At 45.6% G+C, this 24,208-nt stretch overlaps 1 protein-coding gene across 1 annotated transcript; it reads left to right on the top strand.

Annotated features, from left to right (window-relative positions):
• The first annotated feature begins 44 nt into the window (after positions 1–44).
• LOC135815188 (xanthine dehydrogenase/oxidase-like) lies at positions 45–23,643 on the top strand. Its single transcript, XM_065328447.1, has 39 exons — positions 45–196; positions 933–990; positions 1,211–1,307; positions 1,434–1,542; positions 2,628–2,754; positions 3,901–3,962; positions 4,089–4,154; positions 4,491–4,577; positions 4,863–5,007; positions 7,721–7,888; positions 8,014–8,090; positions 8,361–8,457; positions 8,627–8,736; positions 8,944–9,140; positions 9,502–9,661; positions 10,160–10,231; positions 11,025–11,142; positions 11,600–11,651; positions 12,100–12,226; positions 12,553–12,672; positions 13,046–13,165; positions 13,748–13,846; positions 14,752–14,815; positions 15,794–15,863; positions 16,461–16,548; positions 17,076–17,162; positions 17,484–17,609; positions 18,097–18,162; positions 18,355–18,500; positions 18,678–18,762; positions 18,901–19,125; positions 19,430–19,504; positions 19,639–19,691; positions 20,287–20,392; positions 20,657–20,722; positions 20,929–21,117; positions 21,406–21,479; positions 21,701–21,794; positions 22,598–23,643. The coding sequence occupies exons 1-39, from the start codon at positions 140–142 to the stop codon at positions 22,643–22,645; spliced, it is 3,987 nt and encodes a 1,328-aa protein (XP_065184519.1). The 5' UTR covers positions 45–139; the 3' UTR covers positions 22,646–23,643.
• The last annotated feature ends 565 nt before the right edge of the window (positions 23,644–24,208 follow it).

Below are 24,208 nucleotides of genomic sequence, written 5' to 3'. Positions count from 1 at the left end.
TTCAAATAAATTTTTACCGAAAAATTAGGTACCGTACCACTCGCGATCAGCTCGATCGATCGTTGTGATTATTTCAAACACATTAAATTTTTGATTGCTCAAGCCAAGAGCGCTAACGCGGAGGAGGAGACTGGTGGTCATGGCGGATCAGAGCGGCACCTCAAACCTGCTGAGGTTTTTCGTCAATGGCAAGAAGGTGTGTGCCAAACCTAGAAACCGTTCTCCCGCGTGCATTCCTAGTCTTGTTAGCTGCTTATGCTTCGTTTCAACGGTAGCGGGCATGGCTAGCTCTACAAAGAACGCAAATAATTCGTCCACTAATCTGTGACAATAATGCCGTCTGTCAGTTTGTGCACAAAGAAATCCGTGGACATCACGCAACTGCGTTATGAAAGAAAAGGGGGTTTGTCAACTGACAACCGCTCTATCCAATTGCTATTCACAGTTTGTTGCATTGGAATTTGTTTGTTTGTTTTTGATTTATTTTAGTTCGTTGCCTCGGCAGTACAATGTATAACTTCAAAGACTTAGAGGGTCGAACAGAAAATAAAATAACTGAGGGTCATCAGAAAGGGACAGAGAAGAATAGGCAGAGCATTTCGTCGCAGCCAACTTACTACCAGAAATGTGGCTTATAATAACAAAGCATGAATGCAGGCATAAGTTTGTTGCAAACATGCACACACTCCGGGTTCTTCAACAGCAACATTCCGGCTGAAAGTTTCCTGTATTCCACCTGATAAGAAGGCTTGAAACTTGAACTGACCTATACCCATGAATACTTTCAAAATGTTGCTGTAAAAGTGTGTCCTCCTAAGTTTCGTAAGTCTTTTTTGTTTTACATCTGCCGCGGGCAATACATGACTGCATTCATTAGTGGTCCAGGGCTCTGTGGATGCTCAATACTGCCAGCTATGTTTGTGCCTATGCAGGTTGAACGTGATGATGTGGACCCAGAGCTGACCCTTCTTCAGTTCCTCAGAACCAAGCGTATCCTCAACTCATCCCTCATGGCTGGATATGTCCACTGATCAGCTAGCGGTTGGCATAGGCTTCTGCTGAGCGAGATATTCAGAGCATACAGCAATTCCCGAGTTGTTGTAGTGCATGTTGTACCCTGCTTCTTTGGATGATGTTTGTCGTTCTAAGGCACCCGCACCAGGATAACCATGTGTTTTCCTTGACTTGAATCTCTGGTTCACGTCCACAGTGCGACTATGCGGCACAAAGCTTGGCTGCGGGGAAGGTGGCTGCGGTGCATGTACAGTGATGATCTCACAATACTCGCACGAGGAGCAAAAAGTCAGGTAGGTTGCTATGATGTTTGCACAAGGCACTCAGACATGCCTTGTGTTTGTGATGTATGCCCGGCACGATCGCTCAGTCTGAATAGTAGATTCCACCCTGCTACTTGCTGGTCCATGTTTGTGCAGGCATCATGCAATCAACGCTTGTCTTGTGCCGATCTGTGCTGTTGATGGCTGTGCTGTGGTCACAGTGGAGGGTATAGGTAGTACCAAGACCAGACTACATGCTGTACAGGTAAGAAACGCCTGCGTAGAAACCCATTGGTCAGCCACCCTCAGAATGTCATTGTACAGGTAAAGGCTGTAATCAGTGTGCTGGATTGTTCAGTGCTGGGGAAATGGCAGTAGCTCCAGCATTGGCGCTTGGGTCTTGAAATCCCAGCCGTCCCGACTGTTGTTTGTACGGGCTGGTCCGTGAAGACCGGTTTCCCATACCTGAATCTACACTAGTGGCGCAAAACGGTGCATTTGATTTTTAATTGTTTTGGCAGTTAGCTAAAGATACCCCTGCCACGCGGGTCAGATTTGGGGAGGGGTGGGAGGAGGAGAGTGGGGCTGTGGCGCTTGCACTTCCAGAGTTGGGGGTGGGGGTTGAGGTCCTTCCAAAAAATCCATGCATACTATACAGGCTCTGCTTTTCACAGGTGGTTGAGAAGCACTGGCCACTGATGCACTGGCCACTGACAGGGGAGTGTGCCATTACGAACGTCTCATGATTATGTTTCAAAACGGTTTTTGTGACTATTCATCTGACTACCCTTGAAAAAGTTTTTAAAATCACGGCTTGCGCGAGTTTCCCGCATCCATAGGAACCCCCCCCCCCTCAGGATCAAGGCGCAGATGCAGCTCCTAAAGCGGACTACAGTAAGATCGGGCGCCGAAGAACACCTCGCCGAAGAACACCCAGGCTGGAAAACCGGCAAAATTTAAGAACAGACCAGGCTAGAATTATCAGATTTAAGAACACTAGATCTACATTGTACGTAGATCTACATTGTACATGTATGGGAGGTGAGTACATGTCATGTACACGTGTAAACAGTAACTGCTACATGTACAGTCATTCCCATTTACGACACCCACTAGTTTAGAAGTACTACATTGCACTACATGTACATGTACATGACAAACGTCATGACGTCACTCGACTCGCCGCGCGCGCGTGTGAATACGAACGGTCTGGCTAGAATCAAAAATTTAAGAACTTTCCTAGGCTGCGCTCGAGCCCCTGCGTTCTTCGGCGCCCGATCTTACTGTACCCTTACAGCTAGTGTTATGATTGCAAGCATAATGACTCCTGATGATTGTTTGTCTGCACAGGAGCGCATCTCCAAGTGCCACGGCTCCCAGTGTGGCTTCTGCACTCCCGGTATTGTTATGTCAATGTACACACTACTGCGTAACAATCCACAGCCGAGCCAGGCGGAAATGGAGAGTGCCTTTGAAGGTAAAGTGGCAACAGCTACTGTAGAACGGGTAATTTTAGCGACGTAAAAACCCTAACGAATTTAGCGATCGACTCATTTTCGCTAAAGTTACAAGTCGCTTATCCGTTGAGACATTAGTAGTGCAATGGTGATCCGTGAGTAAAATCGCTGCAAATCGCTAAAATAAAACGTCGCTAACCGGTTGACAATGGGAAAATGCTAAAATTAATAGTCGCTAAAATTACCCGTTCTTTTCTCACTCACACGTCAGTACTGCACACATACTCACACACACACACCACCACCACCACACACACACACACACACACACACACACACACACACACACACACACACACACACACACACACACACACACACACACTCTCTCTCACACACACACACACTCGTCACAGAATAACAACTGTGGGGGACAGCCACAGCAAGGCTGGTTGCACTCTTGTGTCCAGAACACAGACAGAAAAAAACATCCAGCGAAAAACAATACCTCATAGAGTGACAGCGTTGTGCAAGGTGAATCATACAGAAAAGCACAGCAATCGACAGAGCATCCGCACATTCCACACCTCGCACAACTTATAACCTATATTGTATCAGCAATATTGAGAAATCTATCAGAGCGAGAGAGTAACCCAGCACTCTCACTATCATGACCCGTGTGTGAAACCGTACAAAGCTCCTCATTGGGAGGGAGGGTGGGAAACCAGCTTGCAAAGCAAGAAAACAAAAGATGAGGGACTGCGGCGTACCAGTACGCCCAAAACTGTCGGACCTCGGTCCCAGACCTGTTCGTTCGAAAAGAACAACATTTCTTGTTTATTTCGTAAAACTCAGCCAACAAGAAATGAAAACTTCTACAGTATCAGAATTTGATACGAGTCAGTTCTCTAAAGAATATTTTGTGGCAGTTTTAGATAAGAGATCCGAGTCAGATGTAGTTGGACTGAGGTCACGGATTTGTGTGTAGAAGACTAGAAGTATTTTGCTCTTAACTTGTTTCATGTCCGCTTTTTTCCTTTCTACATTTATTATTGGCTCAATACCCGAGTTTCAAGAAATATTTTTACTTTTTATTTTTTACATATTCTCAATGTCATCGAAAGAAGATCTGATGTTTCCATGTATATCGTTTGCGTGTGATCCAGGTAACCTATGTCGCTGTACTGGGTATCGACCGATCTTAGAAGGCTTCAAGAGCCTGACAAAGGTAAATCCACCAATAAGGTGACCTTTGAGTGAAGTTGAAGTGTGTGGAAATACATTGCCACCATTCTCTTGGCTCAAGTTTAAAACTGATCGTTCTCCGTCTGTCCTTGCTCTTCTTTCCTTGTAGGAGTTCTGTTGCAGTGGACCTGGTCCTGGTGGACAGTGCTGTATGACAATGAAAGACAAAGATGGAGTAAGCTTTTCCTCCTTCAGCAATCCTGTTCAGTGACCAGCTAGAAGAAGACGTTTCGCCTAGTTGCTTTTATTAAGCATTTAAATAGTTTCCTTTACATGCATGGCAGTTGGAGGGGACCTTTGACATTAGCTTAATAGACATTATTGCATCACACCAGTAAACATAGCTGTGGATGGTGTGAAGGAGTTTAACTGCCTTGCAAACAAGATTTTTGAAGTTAAATTTTGCCACGTCTATCCCTTCTGAACTCCTACCTGTATATTCGGATCTCTGCATTACCCCACTTGCAGATATTATAGTTAACATTATGGCTTCTCCTTTCCTGTACTCCAGGTTGAGGTGTCCAGTACGTTGTATGATGTCAGCAAGTTCACACCGTATGACCCGAGCCAAGAGCCGATATTCCCACCAGAGCTCATGGTAAGAACTGGGATGTGAACACGTCCTGTTTGTATTTTTTTTGTTTTTGTTTTTATTTTACTTCAAAGTACATCGCAAGTCAAACGGGCAACCATGCCCAATGTTATGATGACGACGGAAAGGGAGAAAAGATTTAACCAAACTAATGACCTTACCATGCAATGAATATCGAAATGAACATGCAGTATACTGTCCAATATGGCTTTACTTCTCCATGCTTACATCCATAGTTTTGGCCTGTCTAATTCTCATTCTCCTTCTCAACCATTCTGGCCTGATATGCAGACTGCTGATTGGAGCAAGGAGCGTCCGTTTCTGGTCGTGAAAGGTGAACGTGTAACCTGGTATCGTCCTACCTCACTGAAAGAACTTCTGGCACTGAAACACGGATTTCCCAGGGCCAAGATTGTAGTCGGTAACACGGAAGTTGGTAAGGGGCCATCCGGCATTATCGATAATTTTCACAACGAAAAAGTTTAGTTATGACCCTCCCCCACCCCCACACTCCCCCCCCCCCCCCCTGAACGAAAAATATATTGACTTGACGGCTAGAATGGATTGATGTTTCAGCTATCAATATTTTTCATAACGAAACTCTCCTCGACCCACCCACCCATAAACGAAACTTTTTCGTTTTGTGTAAAAGTAGAAAGGAAAAGGACATATGGAAACGAGTTAAGAGTAACTCTCCACCACTGTAACTAGATACTACCGTACTGGCAATATATGTTGCCGCGTAACGCGTAACGCAGGGGGGTGCGACGTAACGCGCGACCAGGCAAGTGCGACAAATTTTCGTTGAGTTCGTAACGCGCGTCCGGCGGGGTGCGGCGATCTTTTCACTCAAAATAATGCAGCAAAAGCAAAAAAAATGATGCGGTAATAGCAAAAAAGTGATGCGGCAATAGCAAAAAAAGGACTGCGGCAATATAGAAACCTGTGTAACGGCTCCTGTGCGACTTTGCATGTAACGGCCTGCGTGCGGCAAACATGTGCCAATGTAACGCTTCATGGCCTCACTGCGGCAACATATATTGCCAGTACGGTATATACAGTCTAGTTGTTGCACTTTCTGACTGTATATAGTATCTAGTTACAGTGGTGGAGAGTTACTCTTAACTCGTTTCCATATGTCCTTTTCCTTTCTACTTTTATTATTGGCTCAATACCCGAGTTTTGTGTAAAAGATTGATAATTATGGACGGCCCCTAAGATGTAGCAGTTGTGATGTGAGCATTTAGAAATGGAACCTACCTTGTTACTTGCTCTACCAGTATCACGTAGTACTAGTTTCTGCATGTATTGTGTTTAGAGCATTAACACTGTACCTGTACGTAAGTACGAACATTATAGGGACACTTCCCCCATCAATGCCTTTGTAAGACGTTCTGTTGATAGGCCAGCGAAACAAAAACTTCTTGGGACGATTTACGGCCATTGCAACGGAAAGTGCTTCTACTGCGAATATCAATGATTCACAGCTCAGCGCACAAAACCAGCATTGAGCAATGCGCAGCTAGTGCGTAAGATCTCATTCATGCATAGCAAGGGATTTTGAAGACAGTGCCTATTGTCAAAGTTTCAAAAAAGTAGCAGTGCTACTGCTGCTGCTGCTCAATGGCTGGACCTGACCATCCTGTAGAGCTCCCAGCCATAAAACTGCAATACAGAGAGTGCCAGAATTCTGTCTGGTTTGCGTCAAAGTCATCTGCCTTTGTGGAATGCCCCCGTCTCGCAGTTAAAAAGACGCTGACTTGGATGCTTTGTGCCGATATAGACATGCCTTGTTGTTGACTTGAGCGCATGAGGATCAGTTCAGCAAATCAATCTGAGCTCTGGGTTAACTGGGTTATTCTTAGTGACAGCAGTCGCCATCAGTTGTCTCAGGAATGGAGATGAAAGTTTTATTAAAGGGGAGGGTAATCTTACCCCGTATCTCGATAACATCTTCAGGCGGAGTCTGCGATTCTTCCTTTGGTGGTGCTGGCTTTGTGTCAGGAGGACCGTAGAGTTTCTCAACAGCGAGTTTGTCCGTCGGTGAAAGCTCTGATATCACGGGATAATCCCCCCCATCCAGTGGCAGCCTCCCATCAATGCTCAATATCTACTCCTTGGCAAAGCTGTGTACGACACCAATGGTTTACGTACAGAATGCGGACAGTCTGGCCTCAGAGCAAACTTCAACATGCCATTTTTCTTCCACAAACATATTTCGAGTGAACAATCAATGCTGATGATCGGTTTGGGTCTATACAAATTTAGCTGTCAAGCCGTTCCGGTATCGAACCGTCGCCTCTACATGTACGTGTAAAGTACAAGCGCGATCTGAGAAACATCGACGCGATCACCGTCGCCGTCTTTTGAGCTGACTACTTTTCTTACATACAGCATGCAGGACGGGCAGGCTCAGTATGTGTCTACACTAGCTGCAGGGGCTGGAGTTCCCTCCACGTGTGAGTAGTCTTGAGCTAAAGACAGTAAAGTGGTCTTCAGTTTCATGTTTTCCGCTCTGTTGACGGTTCCCGAACCAGTTTGCTTGACGACGAGCTAGGCCTGGCATCTGGGCCTATTTTGAGCATAGACAAGAAGAGCAACTAGTTTCTTGTTGGTACGCCTCAAGTCAGCTCATCCATCGAAATCCGCCGATCTGCACCCCTGGCCGGCTTCTCTGACTTCATCGTCGGAGACAGCGAAGTCACAGGCGAAGGGCACCATCAGCTCTTGGGTTGCAACCTGTGAGTTGCCTCTGTCTTGTCTGTATTCGTCTGGTCAGTCCGAACAGCTGACGGACTTGTTGCGAGATCATCGGATCTATTCGCCCGCTTCACGTCGTTGGCGATGTTGGACTCGTAATTTTTTTGAAATTCACAGAATGTACATGTACCGATGTACAATTTAGTTACAATAATAATCGTTTAGCCGATAAGCCGATCGTTACAGTATCAGCTAAGCCACGAAGGTAAAAACGTAGTCGTTTCAGCACTAACGAACAATACTTGAGCACCGGGACAAGTTTTAAAACGCAGTCCCCATAGGATTGCAGATCACAAGGGCAACCCGGCATCATCGGGCCCAGTCACTTGGTCTAGTAGGCTTACGTAAGACGGGAAGAAACACTCCTTTCCTGTGCAATCTGTCTTTAGGTGTGGAGGTGAAGTTCAGAAACCTGGTGTATCCAGTGTTGATATCACCATCAGAGATCAATGAGCTACACACAATCCAGTCCAGCGAGACAGAGTTGACGGTGGGTGCTGCTGTCACGCTGACTGAGTTTGGACATGCCATGGAAGAGCTGATCAAGACACTACCAGGTAAGGAGAGGCATTTCTCTGTGAAGAGTGCTTCAACACTGAATTCACCGTGTTGTGTTGACTATTCCGTATTCACCGTCTAAAGCAGTTAACCTCGTTTTGTATTCCTGTCTTTCTGTTTGAAGAGCACAAGTCCAGAGTGCTGCTAGCTTTTGTCGACATGCTGAGGTGGTTTGCGGGTCATCAGATTCGCAATGTCGCAGTGAGTTGATAGTTCTTAGCTGGTGTGCACTGTACTGGATAGTACATCTCCTTTGTGTTGGCTATTTCTGGGTAACTAACTCATTTTATGACCGCTGAATTCTATTCTAAGAGGATGTGGTGTTCGAGCCTGTTACTCTTTGGCTGCTTTAGTCGTAGCGTGCCACCCATAGGCAAGGGTGCTAGTACATGCTTTGTGATTAGCCCGGTGTTCATGCAGTTCACCAGAGAATGGTGTTGGTGTCGGTGATGCTTGTGTTGATCATAACAGGCGATTGGAGGTAACATCATGACTGCCAGCCCCATATCTGATCTCAACCCGTTGCTAGTGGCTGCCAAGAGTCAACTGACGTTTGTTTCTTTCAATGGTAAGCCATGCAGTTTGGTACACCATGTATAGTGCTAATGAATACTCATACACTGTGGAAACAAAGGTGTATGCTCTCTGTACCATAGAGTTATCAAGTTGATTGAGTGTTGGTTGTGTGATTGGAACTTTTGAAAGGTGCTTCCATGTTTGGCTATCCTGTACTTCAGGTGGAACAAGAACCATTCCCTTTACAACCGACTTCTTCACTGGCTATCGCAAGGTGGCAGTGGGTGAAGCAGAGGTGCTCCAGTCCGTGACGATCCCTTTCACTGGACCGGTGAGCCAATATTTGTGCAGTGTTGTCTGGAAAGTGATGGGATGCCATTTGTTCTGCGTATCATGCATGTGTACCGGTATGCTATTCTGAAAATCGTGCGTCACAGTCGGAGTCAGTAGTTTAATAGTGCACATCACAGCAAAATCTTCCACTGCAGTGGAACTTATTACATTTGCTGTCACCTGTGATATTGTCATTTCTCATTAGAATGAGTACTTCTACGGCTTCAAGCAAGCGAAGAGGCGAGAAGATGATATTGCTATCGTGAATGCCGGAATGCGGGTGCGACTGAGCGAAACAGAGAACAACACCACCAGGACTGTTGAAGACTGTTCACTAGCATTTGGTGGCATGGCAGCGGTTATTGTCACTGCTAAGCAAACTGAGCAGATGCTTATTGGAAAGTAAGTTGCAGAACACACCTTCTGATCTGTTATTCAAGCTGTGTGGTCTTGCAGCCTGTAGTTTGGTTGTGCGCTTCACCTCCTTGTACGGTACGAGTTAGGAAAAGATCAGCTGACTCCGTGGCGCAACGGTAGCGGCAGATCAGAAGGTTGCGTGTTCGAATCACGTCGGGGTCAGATTCACTTTTTTTCTTCTTTTGTCTGAATTTACTACCAGCTGCTTTTTATGTAGATGGAATGCAAACAAGCTCCCAGCGGCTGCAACATATCAATTGAATGCGGACTGGTTTTTTTTTGAAGATATTAAATGTGTGGCAGGAGTGTTATTACTGAAAGCAACACTATTGTGTTGTTTGCACAGGGAATGGACAAAGGACCTGTTCTCAGAAGCATCCAAGACGCTTATTGATGACCTGCCACTGGATAGCTCGGCACCAGGTGGCAAGATTGAGTACAGGCGCTCTCTGACCATTAGCTTCTTCTTCAAGTTTTTGCTGTCCGTCTTGAACTGCGTTGGGACGGTGAGTCGGTTAGAGTAAAGCTGCAGTGCATTATTCGGGAGAGTCACATGGAGATTTCACCTACGGCCGGAGTGCACTGCACCTCACCAGAGATCATGTACTTGAATGTAGCACATACACTAGCATCCACTCAGGCTTGCCCTTTTTGTCTTGTTTGGGTATATGTCTGCCATTTTTTTATGTACAACTTATACCGGTATGCACTCTGGGAAAAGCGAGAGAAGAAAAAAAGTGTGTTCATCTAGGTTTTGCTACCCAGCGTTGGTTTTACTACAGCATTTGGAAATTCAAGTCCCTTTGTATGCATTTGGATTACTCAACGTTAGGGCTGCATCTGCACCTTGATCCCTGAGGGTAGTTCCTCACAGGGATGTAGAAAAGTCAGCATGACGTACAGTTATCAGATTTGTCAATTTCCCATTCTTCCCTACGGTAGGTATTTTGTTGTTGTGTCACACGGTGCCCGTGTATGCGTGTCATGTTTCATTGTTACGACAGGTGGAGCCGGAGGATCTTAGTGCATTTCAGCGAACAGAGCCCGGAAGTAGCAAGAGCGTACAGGTTTTTCAGGTAGGCTACACGAGTCCTTACTACCCAGTCACAGGGCCTCCCGATGGCAAGGAACAGGGAAATCATTAATTTTGCACTTTCCTCCCGACTGTCTTGGTGTACATCATGAGGAGGTTTTCACAGCAGAGCACTTATTGAAGCGGAATGTGCGCTCTCAAACCAAACACAGGTGCATTTGGCAGTATTCCTGTGTATGTGTGTGTGTGGGGGGGGGGGGGGGGGGGAGGGGGCGTATTGAGGCATGCTTGAACATTTCTAGTACTGCATGTATTGCAGCGTGTAGCCAACGTGTCTCACCGATTTGTACGCTGTGATCTATAGCAAGGTCAATGCGTGTCGCGAATCGCGAGAATAATCTAATCAACTCCTTATTTGCTCATCGTGCGCCTAAATCTGCTATGCGTACTGTATTGTTGTACGCTGTATTTTCTCTTCGGGGTGCTAGTGCCGAATTGGGCCAGCACCGTACTCACCTTTTTTCTGTAGTATTCATATTTGGTAACAGTGTGCTCGTAATGGTGTTGCTGCTGTTTTCCCCCGAAACAAAGAGCTCTTTCCGGTTGGTGAAAGAGCTGCCGAATTTCTTCTTATCATCGACTTCATTACTTGAAATGATCTTTACTCGTAGCCTTGACCAGAGTCAAGCTACAACAACCGAAGCTCTTGTTGTGTGTTATGGACTGACATAGATAATCGGCCAGTGATACACAACAATGCGCTTTGTTTCCATTCATTTTTGAAGCCTTTTGAGAAATTCTCTTATCACAATGCCTGCAACCGTCTACCCTTACAGGAAGTGCCATCCGACCAGTCTGCTGATGATACTATTGGACGTCCCCTAGCTCATGTCAGAGCAGAACATCAGGCTACTGGAGAGGCAGTCTATATCGATGACATGCCAAGTTTGGAAGGTAAAGTGATGCTTACCAAGAAACGTCAATAAATTAGCTTATCTGTGAACCCGGTAGAGCGAAGTGCGACGACCACTTCAACAAGTAACTTTTGCCAAGCTAAAACTGGCACTAGGTAGAATCCTGCCTGTGGACAGAAGATAGCTTGTCAAGGTTTACTTTGAGGCCAGGCTCGATTGAACCAAGCCTCCTTTCGACCTGATCTGTAGCGTACAACTCTTATTGTAGCGGTCCCTCCAGTTCAGCAACGATTTTGAGGCAAATGCAATTACAGAACACGACATTATGGGTAGTCTGAATTAGAACACCATGGCCGGACTTCAAGCACCCGGGTCTTACTATGTCAGTATGCAGGCTTTGTTACCATGTTTTCCCAGTCTCCAAGCAGCTGGCAATTAACAGTCTTTCACGTCTTATTCCTTTTCTCCGGTGATGCCTCTCTTTTTTTTTACTTCAGATCAGCGCTACATTGGATTTGTCTGCAGCTCCAAGGCCCATGCTATCATCAAGTATGCCCACTCATGATCAACAGTGTCTACTTTTCTTTGGTGCAAACATTAGGTTGTGGCAAAGGCTTCTGCAATTTGCGTGCCAATAGCTGGGTTCTACCCATTAGCCAAGTCCTTTGGACATTGTGAAGAGAACGGTTTATTAAGATGGGTTAGGTAATTTGTGCCGGTACCAGTCTCCCTGTCCATCTTGCTTCTGGATTGACCCCATCAGGATACCCTAAGATACATCATGCATTGCCAAACAAAGATTGGAAGTGACAGACGTGTTACCTCCATGAGTGTTGGATCATGAGGTGATATTAATAACCGCATGCATGGCGGTGGTAGCCTTACTCAAGAGTCTTGGATATTGGGTCATCTCATGAATATTATTGATTGTACAGTGGTATAGAACGCGGCAGTTTTGTTGTTTCACGTTCTGCCTTTCTCATGCTTGCCTGCTCAGATCGGTCGATGCCTCTTCTGCCCTGGCAATGGAAGGTGTGAGCCACTTCATCTCTGTGAAGGACGTTCCTGGTTCGAATGAGATTGGTGTTCTCGTGCCTGATGAAACTGTTTTTGCTGATGGAAAGGTACCTGCTTGCGGCCGGTTGCACGCAATCTTAGCTGCAGTCTCCTGAGGCAGCAAATAACATAATAGCATTACACATCGTATGTATACATTTCTAAATTATTGAATCAATATCCTGGGAATTCCATGACCGGAATTGTCTATCTCGTGCATGGTAAAATGGGTGAAGTACCTTTACGATCAGATTACTGCCACTCTTGCCTTCTCTTGGTGCCTTGGTGTCTATGAACAAGGGAACTTTGCATTCGCGACCCTACACTGAAATCCTTTGCCGAAGCAAACACGGCATTAAACTGAAAATGTCCTGTATTTTGATTTTGCCTGTAGGTCTATTGCATCGGCCATGTCATCGGTGTTGTCTTGGCAACAACACAGAAGCTAGCAAGGGAAGCAGCGGCGGCAGTTCGTGTTGAGTACGAGGAGCTGGAACCAATAATCACAATTGAGGTAAACCTGAATTGTGCCTGGAGCAAGATTTTCAGTAAGGCTGAAAGTTGAAACAGAGTTAAATGTTCGGAAGATTACGGTAACGATGCCAACTTCTGAAGCCATACCCCTTCCATTGATGTCTTAAAAGGATTGTTAGCAGCCTGTATTGTGTCCATGGCGGTACATTGGGTAATCTGACAATTTGAGCAACCCGCAGCCGCCGTCCTTCCACTACACTGCCCTTCCTCTTAGCTCCAAAGCTGGTATATACTTGGAAATTATTCTTGCCAGAAATCTCAAGATTACACTCTTGGAAATCCATGTTTACCCAGAGCATCATGTTGAGTTTGTTGAAGGAAGCATCTTGGCTCTTCTCTTGATGTCTGTACAGCAAGCGATCAAAGCGGAGTCGTTTATTGGTGATCCGATGTCCTTTGGAAAAGGCGACTGCGAGTCAGCATTCTCTTCCTCGGACTTTGTGAAAGAAGGAGAAATGAGAATAGGGGGTCAGGTGAGGATATTATGTGACTCCTTGATTACCAGTGTTTGGTTGATTATCCTTACCCATTTATTTATGCCGTCCCTCTTGGGAATACCAGGCTACATGTATCCAGTCTTGTGGGTAGGTTGTGGGCAATTGAGCCTGTTGTACGGATACTGGCTGATTTGTCTTGCATTGATGCGTGGACATGTGTTAATGTTGCAGTGTGACCTAGATATTGTTATGTTCGCCTCTAGCTCTGCGTGTTCAACTCTCACTCTCAGACAACACAAGGTCCTGGGACAAACATCCCACTTCTTCAAGAAACTCAAATGAATATAATTATGAGCTCACGGGCAGGGTTGCCCTGACCCGTGGCAAAGCGGTTTCCATGACGTTACGTCACCGTACACATCAGATATCTGCTTATGTTCAGAATGTCCTTGTTCTACAGGCGTACATCAACTCACATTGCACCCTCACTGGAGACATTCCTGAGAATATGTTGCCTGCATTGCCCGGCAAAGTGGCTTTCAAATTTGACTACATCAAACTACAGATTTCCGAGGTCAAGAGCTCTGTTTTTGATTGTGTTGTTGATTATTTGTGCAGGAACATTTCTATTTGGAGACCCAAGCCAGTCTTGCAGTGCCTGGAGAAGAAGATGAAATGACTCTCTACACGTCTACTCAGAACCCATCCTTGTCTCAGGTACACACCTGCTTTAACATTGCACTTTAGACATGAAATGTATTCTCTTGTGTACGGTGCAGATGCAGATGCAGAACCACCATTACCGCCACCATTACCGCCACCATCACCAACACCGCCGCCGCCGCCACCACCGCCACCACCACCACCACCACCACCACCACCACCACCACCACCACCACCACACTACACTGAATCATGTGTTTGTTGCCCATTGCCAATCAGTTTCATCCAGGGGGGGGGGGGGGGGCACTAAAATGTGGCTAAACAAATCATCCTAAGTTTGGGAAGCCATTCAACAGGTCTGAGTCTCAGCAATCGAAGGGAAAACTTATGTCTGATTTAGAGCTTTACATGATATTAATTTGTTAGTACATTGCCTCTCGTCTTAGTAATCATTTTGCTTATACTGAACTCAGACTCCGCTCCTCTCCCCCCCCCCCCCCCATCATAGCACACTAAATTGGCTTTGTTATAATATGAACTTTGAACTTACTGATTACAAACTCCCTTCCTTGAAAGCAAAATGGGAACAGATGAAACACTTGGCAAGGACAGGCACTGGTGTGGGGAGCTGTGGAATAATTGTCTTAAAATATAAGCAATGAGGAGATGGATAGGTAGCTAACATCAATGTGGGTTCGGTGGGTAGAGCATTTGCTTTGAAAGCGGCTAAGCAGCACTTTTGGCCCGGTATTGGTTCAGCAAGAATTCCGAATTCCCCACCGCCGCACGTACTTTCCAGCCGACCATGTTCACCACCACACCAGCAGAACAAAATTCCGGTAGATATTGATTCCTTCTTAGGCTGTTTCAGCATGGTTGAGTCATGTCATGTGTGTGTGTGTGTGTGTGTGTGTGTGTGTGTGTGTGTGTGTGTGTGTGTTTGTTTGTTTATTTTGTAGACGGCAGCAGCAACGGCTCTGGGCGTGCCGTCGAATCGAGTGGTGTGCAAAGTGAAGCGTATGGGTACGCTACCTACCTTACCTCATAGACAATATGGCTATATTGATCTAATTCAATTGCGGGATCCATGACCAGTCCCCACGCAAAGCTGGAAAACTCTGTACTTGAAGTAAACAGTCAGCCTTGGGGCTATATGCCTATTTGGTGAACATACCAGGGGCACCATCTACAGTCAACTTTGCTAGTAACGACTGCGGATATAACGATAATTCGCGAATAACGACAGAATTTCCATGCCCAGAGCAAAGTCACATCCGACTGTAATACATATACTGAGACTTCGGGTATAAGGACACTTTTCTGATGCCCCGCCGAGTGTCGTTATACGCGAAGTTGACTGTATCTATCCAGTGTTTTTTTTTTGCTGTTCCCCATAGCTTAGCTTGGTGGGCAGGTATGCTTACTAAGTCTTTCTGATTATGTGGTCCAGGTGGATGCGTGTACATGTATTTTACCGTATTATCTCTAATATAAGCACGGTCCTTTATTTTTTCAATGTACCTCCGCCCCGTGCTATTAATGGAGACGTTCCTTTATTGGAGACTGTTCCATTATTATTTCAACCTCATTTTCAGAGGCATGTTGCCATGCCAAATTCATGTCAGACACACACATTTCAGGGTTTTTTCGCCGGTACAGATAATGAATTTACATTGTGCTTATAATGGAGACTGAGCACTTTATTTTTTGAACGCCGCCCCAAGGTGTTCTATTATTGGAAACGTGCTATTATTGGAGACTGTGCTTATATTAGAGATAATACGGTAGGTGTCTTTTTTCTGTCCTAACCTTAGGAACAGTCATGGAAAAATGGTGTTCTCAATACAAACGTAGGTGAATTTTACATTTACACCAAGTTAGGTTCTCTATCACAAAGTTCAACAATGTGTCAATAACTGATAAGCTTCTAACTTTCGAAAAAAGATTTCGGCCAAATTATGTAATTTTGTGTCTGTTCTTGTGGCTAACTTTGTTGTTTAGGTGGTGGATTTGGTGGCAAAGAAACCCGTGCTAGTATGCTGTCAGCTGCAGCTGTGGTGGCCGCGCGAGTGTAAGAGTTTTGTCACAGTGTTGTGCGGCTGCCTGTAATGCGGCACTGCAGTCAGATGCTCCCCTGCATTCATGTCTTGCGCAGTATAATCAGCTCTAGCCGCAGTAGGATGGGATTTTTGGTCATTGGCCGCTTTTGCGGTGGGGCTCATCCACTCACCTCCCATTGCTTTAGGAGCTGCATCTGCGCCGTGGTGTCCCTATGGATATGGACAACTCACTGTGACTGAATCTGACGCGAGCACGGTGAATTTTTCAACTAGCATGTGAGGAATGTATTCTATTCTGGCACAATGCAGCATGATGAAATGCTGGCCTCTTGTGGCATCTGCAACGTTTTAAATAAGTATGCATTCCGTTGCTACTGACCCCCAACACAGATATACAGTGTTGTCTTGGTTGCGAACTGCTCTCAGATTATTATATAGAAGCCTGCTTTGAGTACAGGCCTAATTTTCAAGGTAGACCATCACCACATAAACCTGGACACGCCTGGCTTAAATACAAGCCTCATCATCTGCTTGTACAGGAGAGTAAGCCCTGTATTTATTTTTGACTTTACAGTACATGTTCACTATGACGTTTGCACACTGCACAGATCCGGCCATCCTACCAGGTTTATGCTGGATCGAGATGAGGACATGGCAATAACTGGCCAGAAGCATCCATTCTTAGCCAAGTTCAAGGTAAGATTGCAGTAGACTTGTATCCATGGTGACACCACCGCATTACATCAGTGTTTTATTCTTAGCAAATCTCGACGACGACGAAGCTGATTTCAACTGAGTTTTGTGAAGGCCCTCGTCATATGATATTTTTCAAGTGACGATCTTTGCTTGGTCTTGCATTGTCAACGTTTTCCAATGTGGCCATACCAAAGCACCACATCTCACCCAGACAGGCCTATCTTGGATGCTGAAACACTTCCATGACACAGTAACCATCCCTGATTGGGATGTCCCTTGACCAGGATCCTGTCCCAAGCCTGACATACTCCTAATGTGATTGTACACCATTGCCGGTAATGTGCACATCACTCAACATGGTATTGAGGCCTTCCCATGACAACACTGATATCTTTACCCTTGTGTAATCATGAAAAGAGCTGTTCCGCGGAAATCCACGATTATCCCCTAAACACGTCTCCAGTCAATAATCGTGTAGAAGATATGGTTTGGTTTCTACATGTACATGATTGCTCTATCCACTGCAGGTTGGGTTCAACAAGGATGGCAAGGTCACTGCCTTGGACATCAAGTTGTACAGCAATGGAGGCTGGAGTCTGGATTTGTCAGGAACGGTATGTACGGGGGCGGATCCAGCGATCTCTACAGGGGGGGGGTACCAGTTTGGTCAGTTCCGCGGAAGCCCTGGAACCCCTCCTGGATCCGCCACTGATGTAGCAGGGTTGGTCTCCTTGAAGCTCAGAGCAGCTCCATCGGTATCACTGTGTTTCTACTTTCTGTGATGAGAGAGCAGTTCAGTATCATGATCATTCTGTCTATAGGGAGTGTGCACTGAGATGTCGTGAGTACATATACTATAGTGGGAGACCTGCCAGGAGACTGGCTGCAACGAACCAATGCTGACCGGCGGTCGTGTTTGTGCGTATTGTAAACAGGTGATGACAAAGGCAGCGGGTAGAATCGACCACTGCTACTACTGGCCCACTCTCGCCGTCACTGGCTGGGTTTGCCGCACTCACCTGCCATCTAACACTGCTTTCCGTGGATTCGGTGCAACCCAGGTGAGCTAGGGTGCAGTTCTTTTAAAATCGAAGAAACTTATGTTCACCATCCACCATGGCTCACCATCCGAGAAACTTATGTTTTTTTTGTTTTTTGCTTTTTTAAAAACTTTGTTTTACTTCGCAAAATCCAAACGGGAATTTCTTCCCAATAACGAGGTAGCGAAGAGGGAAGAAAAAAAGAGGGGAACAAGTGTGTATGCACTGGAAATGATAGATGTGTGTAGTGTACATATCTCATTAAGATGCACAAATGTAGGTCTTCATTTCCCATAAGAACACACCTGAAGCATGTTATGATATAAAACTACGTATGTCGGTGTATCACGTCTCAGTAGGACGTTTCAGATGTGGAGAACTGGCTGTTGTTACGACTCCTGACCGGTTCATAGAGTACCGAGGAACGATCTCTGGCCAACATTCTCCAGTGTCCGTTGACTATCCTTTTTCTAATTCTTTCCATATTCTTTCCTTTGCTGTATTGCAGGGTAACATGTACACTGAGTCAATCATTACTGATGTGGCAGGCTGGTGCTCCCTACCAGCAGAAGAGGTGAGACTCCATTATCCATCCTAACCAAAGTTTTCATCCGGTTCTCCGCTCAATCAGGCGAAACACTGAGGAAGCAGTAGCCCTTTGCAGAATTCTTCCGGTGTGAATTTGTGTGGCAACCCATTGGTGAATGTCTTCATTTTAAGGAGTTTGTGTGATCTCCGGTGTGTCTTCTGCTCACAATGTTTTCAGGTGCGTGAGAAGAACATGTACCGTACTGGTGACCAGACATTCTACCTGCAGAAACTGGAGAATGTCACCTTGCTGCGCTGCTGGAAAGAAGTCATTGACCGTGCTAACCTAGACAAGCTCAAGTCGGACGCTGCACAGTTCAACAAGTAAGAGGACAACTCGTGCTCATGCGTCAGAGCCTGCTTGCATTTTCAAGCTCCTTTGCCGATGGTGGTGAGGATGATTCTCATGAGGTTATCGTTGGCGAAATGGGTTGCTCAATGGTGGGGATTCCTAGCATGGACTTTAACTTGTGAAGTGATTTGTGACTTCTCACCGTCCAGGACCAATCGTTGGAAGAAGCGTGGCGTGGCAGTGATCCCTACAAAGTTTGCCATAGGATTTGGCCAGGCGGGCTTCATGCACCAAGTGAGTACAAAATACCACTCCTAGTTGCAGCTTGTCAATGACTTTAAGTTCGCTCATTTTATGCAGAATCTGGATCAATTTTTGAGCTCCACATTTTATGCAATACATGTACTGAGTTTTCGTCTGTTATTGTTCTAGGCTGGTGCGTTTATCGTGGTGTACGTGGATGGTTCTGTGCTACTAACCCATGGTGGCACAGAGATGGGTCAAGGACTTCACACCAAGATGATACAGATCTGCAGTAGAGTGCTGGCTATTCCCACATCCAAGATCTTCCTCAGTGAAACAAGCACCGACACTGTGCCAAACACGTCACCCACTGCTGCCTCGCTGTCCACAGACCTGAATGGTGGAGCTGTCAAGGTACGAGCTGAGCCTGAATGTGTGTCCTTCAGCGGTGATTTCATGCCTTCCTGATATGCAATTTGTGATGCATGCTGCTCCCTGGCGTCGCTATGTAGGAGGCGGCGGGAAGAGTCGAGCACTCACCCTCTGGATCTCCTGTGACTGGGTTGTTTAGGCATGATCGCTTGCCTATCACAACAAAGGTCTTCAAGTGCATGCACTGCATTGTGTATTTCAATTGCAATGCCTAGCTGAGCACTTACCTACTAGTGAGTGCCGATGTATTGGTAACATGCATGCTGTCCTTTGATGTGCATTGCAGAATGCAGCCGAGAAGATCAGAGACCGACTGGAGCCATTCAAGACCAAGAATCCCGATGGCTCTTGGGAGGATTGGGTAAGGATTGTCCTATTTCTGTGCAATAAATGATCTAAACTATGTTGTGCAAGTGATCAATTGGCAGTGATTGAACACATCCCCAATGTGCACATCTCCTGACAATCTCTGCTTACGGCGTTGGCGATGTGCAGGTGCAGGCTGCTTATCAGGACAAGGTACCATTATCCGCCACTGGATTCTATGGGTAAGTCAAATCAGAATTTGACAACACGTTGTCTTGGAGCTGCTCATGTAAAATGCATGACAATAAATGCTAGTTCAGAGCAGTGAGTGAAAAATTCTTCTTTTAAAGAGAGGTGGCAGACGACTGTGAAGTAGAGGTATCTCCTCAATGACATGTTCCTGGGACCACGCGACCTGTGTGGGTAGGCGTGTATGTACCGCTGTAGCATGGCTACTTTATGACACGTAATTTGTATACGCATAAATAGTACACCGTAGGAATGCATGGATAGGCTGTGCGCATACTCGCACTGCCTTGTCTTCTTCTTCTCCTTGTGTGAGACAATGAACGAATATTGATAACTACTTACGTAACAACAAGTATGTGCTGTGAGTGCTGAGACTGAGAGTATACGAGTTACAATGGTGGCAGCGGTGGGATTCGAACCCACGCCTCCGGAGAGACTGGAGATTTGCATTTGCTTTCGTGTGTTCTCCACCCTCACGTGAGCTCCTCTAATAAATTGTTGGACCTTGCCTATTCCTATCCGATTCCGAAAGACAGAACTATGTGCATATGATTGTGTACTCAATGGTGTATTGTGCAATGGCTACAGCTCGCCACTGGAGATTCTGGAGAATGGCAAAATAGCATTCCTCTACTTCTGCTACGGAGCAGCGTGTGCTCAAGTGGAGATTGACACCTTGACTGGAGATAGTCAGGTACTGTAATGTCCAATTGCTGTGTAAATTCTATTGTCAACTGTTAGAAAGCATGCGTATACACTGTGAGAGGAACCATGTCACATGGAAACACTACAAATCCATCCTGCAGTCTCATCTCTTTCTCTCTCTCTTTTTTTTTTTTAAATCAACCCTTTGAGAATACCGTAATAGAATGCGCAAATCTGAAGTTATGCTCTGTCCGTTTAATTGGCTCATTGCGGCTCATTATTTTCCCTATTCTCTTTTGCCGCTTTGCCACAGGTGCTGAAGACAGAAATTGTGATGGACGTCGGTAACAGCTTGAACCCAGCTATTGATATTGGTCAGGTACGCCAGCATGGTTAGCCCAGTATAGTAGTAGTACTTGTGAGCCATGTCTCCACTGTATAATCACACTGCCCCGTCACATGACACCTACCTACTCGTGTGCACATCTAGCTGAGAGATGCCTGGTGCAAATCCTGTACAACTAGGTTGGTTCCCAATACTCAGGCTGGTGTGCGGATGTATGCACCCGGTTGGTCCTCTTGCAGATCGAAGGTGCATTTGTTCAAGGCATGGGTTACTTCACCATGGAAGAGAGTGTTGTGTCACCAAACGGCTTCTTGTTCAGTCGTGGACCTGGCACATACAAGATTCCTGGCTTTGCTGACATACCGAAGGAGTTCAACGTTGCTCTTCTGCGCAGTGCTCCCAACGAGAGGGCCGTGTACTCCTCCAAGGTCAGAAGATGTACTAGTACCTAAAACTACTTCTTTTTTAGCATGACTTCATTCCAGCTATATTCTTGATTTCACGACGTACATTCCAGCTATATTCTTGACTTCACGACACACAGGCAGTCAGCTATATTTTGCTTGATTAGAACTGTTCTCATTTGGCTAGGAGCATTGGCTGTTGTCTTTGGAGTTCAGAGTTCAGTGGACAGGATGTGTTCTGCTTGGAGTTTGTGTTGTTTTGCCTTGCTACTAGCCTCACTGTGACTGTGATTTCTCATGCTCTGATCTCAGGCTATTGGCGAGCCACCGCTGTTCTTGGCATCATCCGTCTTCTATGCTATCAAAGATGCCATCAGTGCTGCAAGGTATGTCTGAGCCAAGCGTGTAGCTCCTTCCTTACAAATGGAAAGTTTGTCTAAAGGTGTTCGGGGTTTTCTCCGTAGTGTTGTTGTAGAAACGGTGTGTATCCTGAGAAATTATTGGTAAGGTATTCTCGTCTAGAATCTGATATGGAAATGGTGTGAATCGTTGCATAGCTGGTGCCAATTGTGCAATGTGTGTGTATGCTGTACTGGACCGTGTACAGGTCAGACGCTGGTCTGACTGGAGTGTTCCGTTTGGATAGTCCTGCAACTGTGGAGAGAATACGCATGGCATGCGTGGATCATGTTACTAAACAGGTAAGACCTATGGCACGCGTGGATCATGTTACTAAATACCATACTCCTCTGCCATGCCACCTCTTACAGGGGAATACTAGGATAGGAAGTGATTGATGAGCATACATGAAAGATCAGCTTCAGAGTGAAGAAACTGAAGTATGTCTTTGTAGGTAACTGCTAGCAATGGCAATGGCTTGTCAAAGACTTTTAAAACGGTATTTGTACATTGCATATCTTGTTGCAGTACTCACCTGTCTTGATGATAACCGTGTGGATAAGTGTTTGGTATGCAATGAGCCTGTCCATGAGAGAGGTCTTCTTCCTTGTGCCTACTTGATCTTACTGGCAGGCAAGACCTAGCTGTGGTATTGGTGTGGCTAGCTTCTTGATATTACACGTGTCAGAGAAGCACTTATGGCACTGTTATTTAACGTCGACAATTCACTCCTGTGGAGTACAGTAGAACCTCCCTGAGCAGTCAACTCTCCAAGAGGAAAAGCTCCATATGCATATGGCTAGGACGTTATTTTTCAGTCCCAACTGCTCCCAAGTTCAAGTTCAATGCATAATACCGTGGAAGCAGTGGTGATATTGCTGTTAAAAGATGATCAATTGGCCGCTTTGGGGCCTCCAGAGTTTTCAGGCCCAACAGTTCCCCATCAATTATTGCATTCTGTAATTAGAACACTATCCTATGCAGGGCAGATGTGTCTGGTTTCTGGGATGTGCATACTCAAGAGGTCAATCTCTACCTTAGCGATGTGTGCAGTTTTAAAAGCTACATTCAGTAATTGCCACTGGCTCTTGTTGTCTTCGTATAGGTCCCACCGGTGGATCCGACTGCAACCCCATGGGCAATCATGCCATGAGAACATCACTGCCTCTATACCGTGACTCGGTCATGTCATGAGGGCAATAGAACATTTGTCATTTTCTCTACATCTACACTCGGTTATGTCATGAGGGCAATAGAACATTTGTCATTTTCTCTACATGTACACTCGGTCATGTCATGAGGGCAATAGAACATTTGTCATTTTCTCTACATCTACACTCGGTTATGTCATGAGGGCAATAGAACATTTGTCATTTTCTCTACATGTACACTCGGTTATGCGTAGCTACAATTACTACTAGTACTACTCTCCTAGCACTCTAGCAAATCATTCCGAATCATTTCAATTTTTCAAATAATTTCGATCTGACACTTCGGCTGATCAATGTTGGAGTGCTTCCCAGCTGTTTTAAATGCTCCAATTCAAACTGAATTTTTATGCACATGCACATTTAGAGAGCTTGTGTACCATGTACAAGTACATCATTGTGTTTCAACACCCTTTTGAATGATCATAATAATAATTAGGGAGCGCATGGAGGAGAAGAGGAGGAGAGATTGTTTCGTAATAATAATAATTTTTACAGTATTTTATTGAAGTGAATGTGCCTGAGCTTGTCAGGTGTCCAGTACATGATTTTGGGTTTGGTGTTGGAATTGCAAAGGTGACCACACGAAGCACAGAAGCACATTTCACACCATTACTCTTCGTCATTGGACATTGGTGATGTGCGGAGCAGCAACAACTTGACTAGGATTTGTATCCAGCTTCACATTGGTCCCTATTGTTGCATGATGCCAGCTATGCTGTGTGTGTATTGGTGGTTTCACTATGTAGCTGGTCGGTGCCACCTGCGCTCTCATGATGAGCGCCAATTTTGGCACTGCTTTGACCACCTAGAATTTCTAGGCGCAACGTTAGCTGGTAGAAAGCTGAATACCAGGACTTGTTTGTTGCTGCTCATACCACCGTTGGCATTGTACCGATTATGAAGTGCAATTGTGCGAAAGTCCTGATTGGATTTACCAGTGCAGGCGTCTGTGCTACGTGTGCTGATTTCAAGTAATTTATTTACATCCAACTGAATCTCTATCCACAAGGGTACAATAACCCAGAGCAGCTGCGCATTTGTTTGATGTACATCTACGCTACATGCATTCCTTAGGACCACTGCGGTGCCCTGTTCTGTTTGATCAGTATCATTGACAGACTGTAAAGCCTGATAGAGCATGCTGTGTATACGAAATAGTTCCCTGCTGGAGCGGTTAGAGCATACAGCTAGAAGGAGGGATCCCGGGAGGGAGTGCTGTCCACTACCAATGCTGGTCACATTCTGGCATACAGTACTACCAAGAGTAGATAAACGTTTATCTACTCTTGGTAGTACCCATCCTCGTATGACCATGTATGACATTGTTTGTATCAGTGTAAAAGTGAAGTATTGTAAGCCTTGCAAGTACTACAATGTAGTAGGATGGGGGAGGATCTGATCGACTACTGGCAGTTTGATTCCCTTTGATAGTTTTCTCTGATTCCAGACGCGGAGGAGAAACGATCGATTAGATAGTGCTGCTCCGGGAGGCTCCTGTTGAGAAG

The sequence above is a fragment of the Sycon ciliatum genome, chromosome 4, assembly GCF_964019385.1.
Source record: "Sycon ciliatum chromosome 4, ocSycCili1.1, whole genome shotgun sequence".
Taxonomy (NCBI): Eukaryota; Metazoa; Porifera; class Calcarea; order Leucosolenida; family Sycettidae; genus Sycon; species Sycon ciliatum.
Note: the sequence above shows the minus strand (reverse complement) of the source record. Positions and strands in the feature narration are given on the sequence as shown.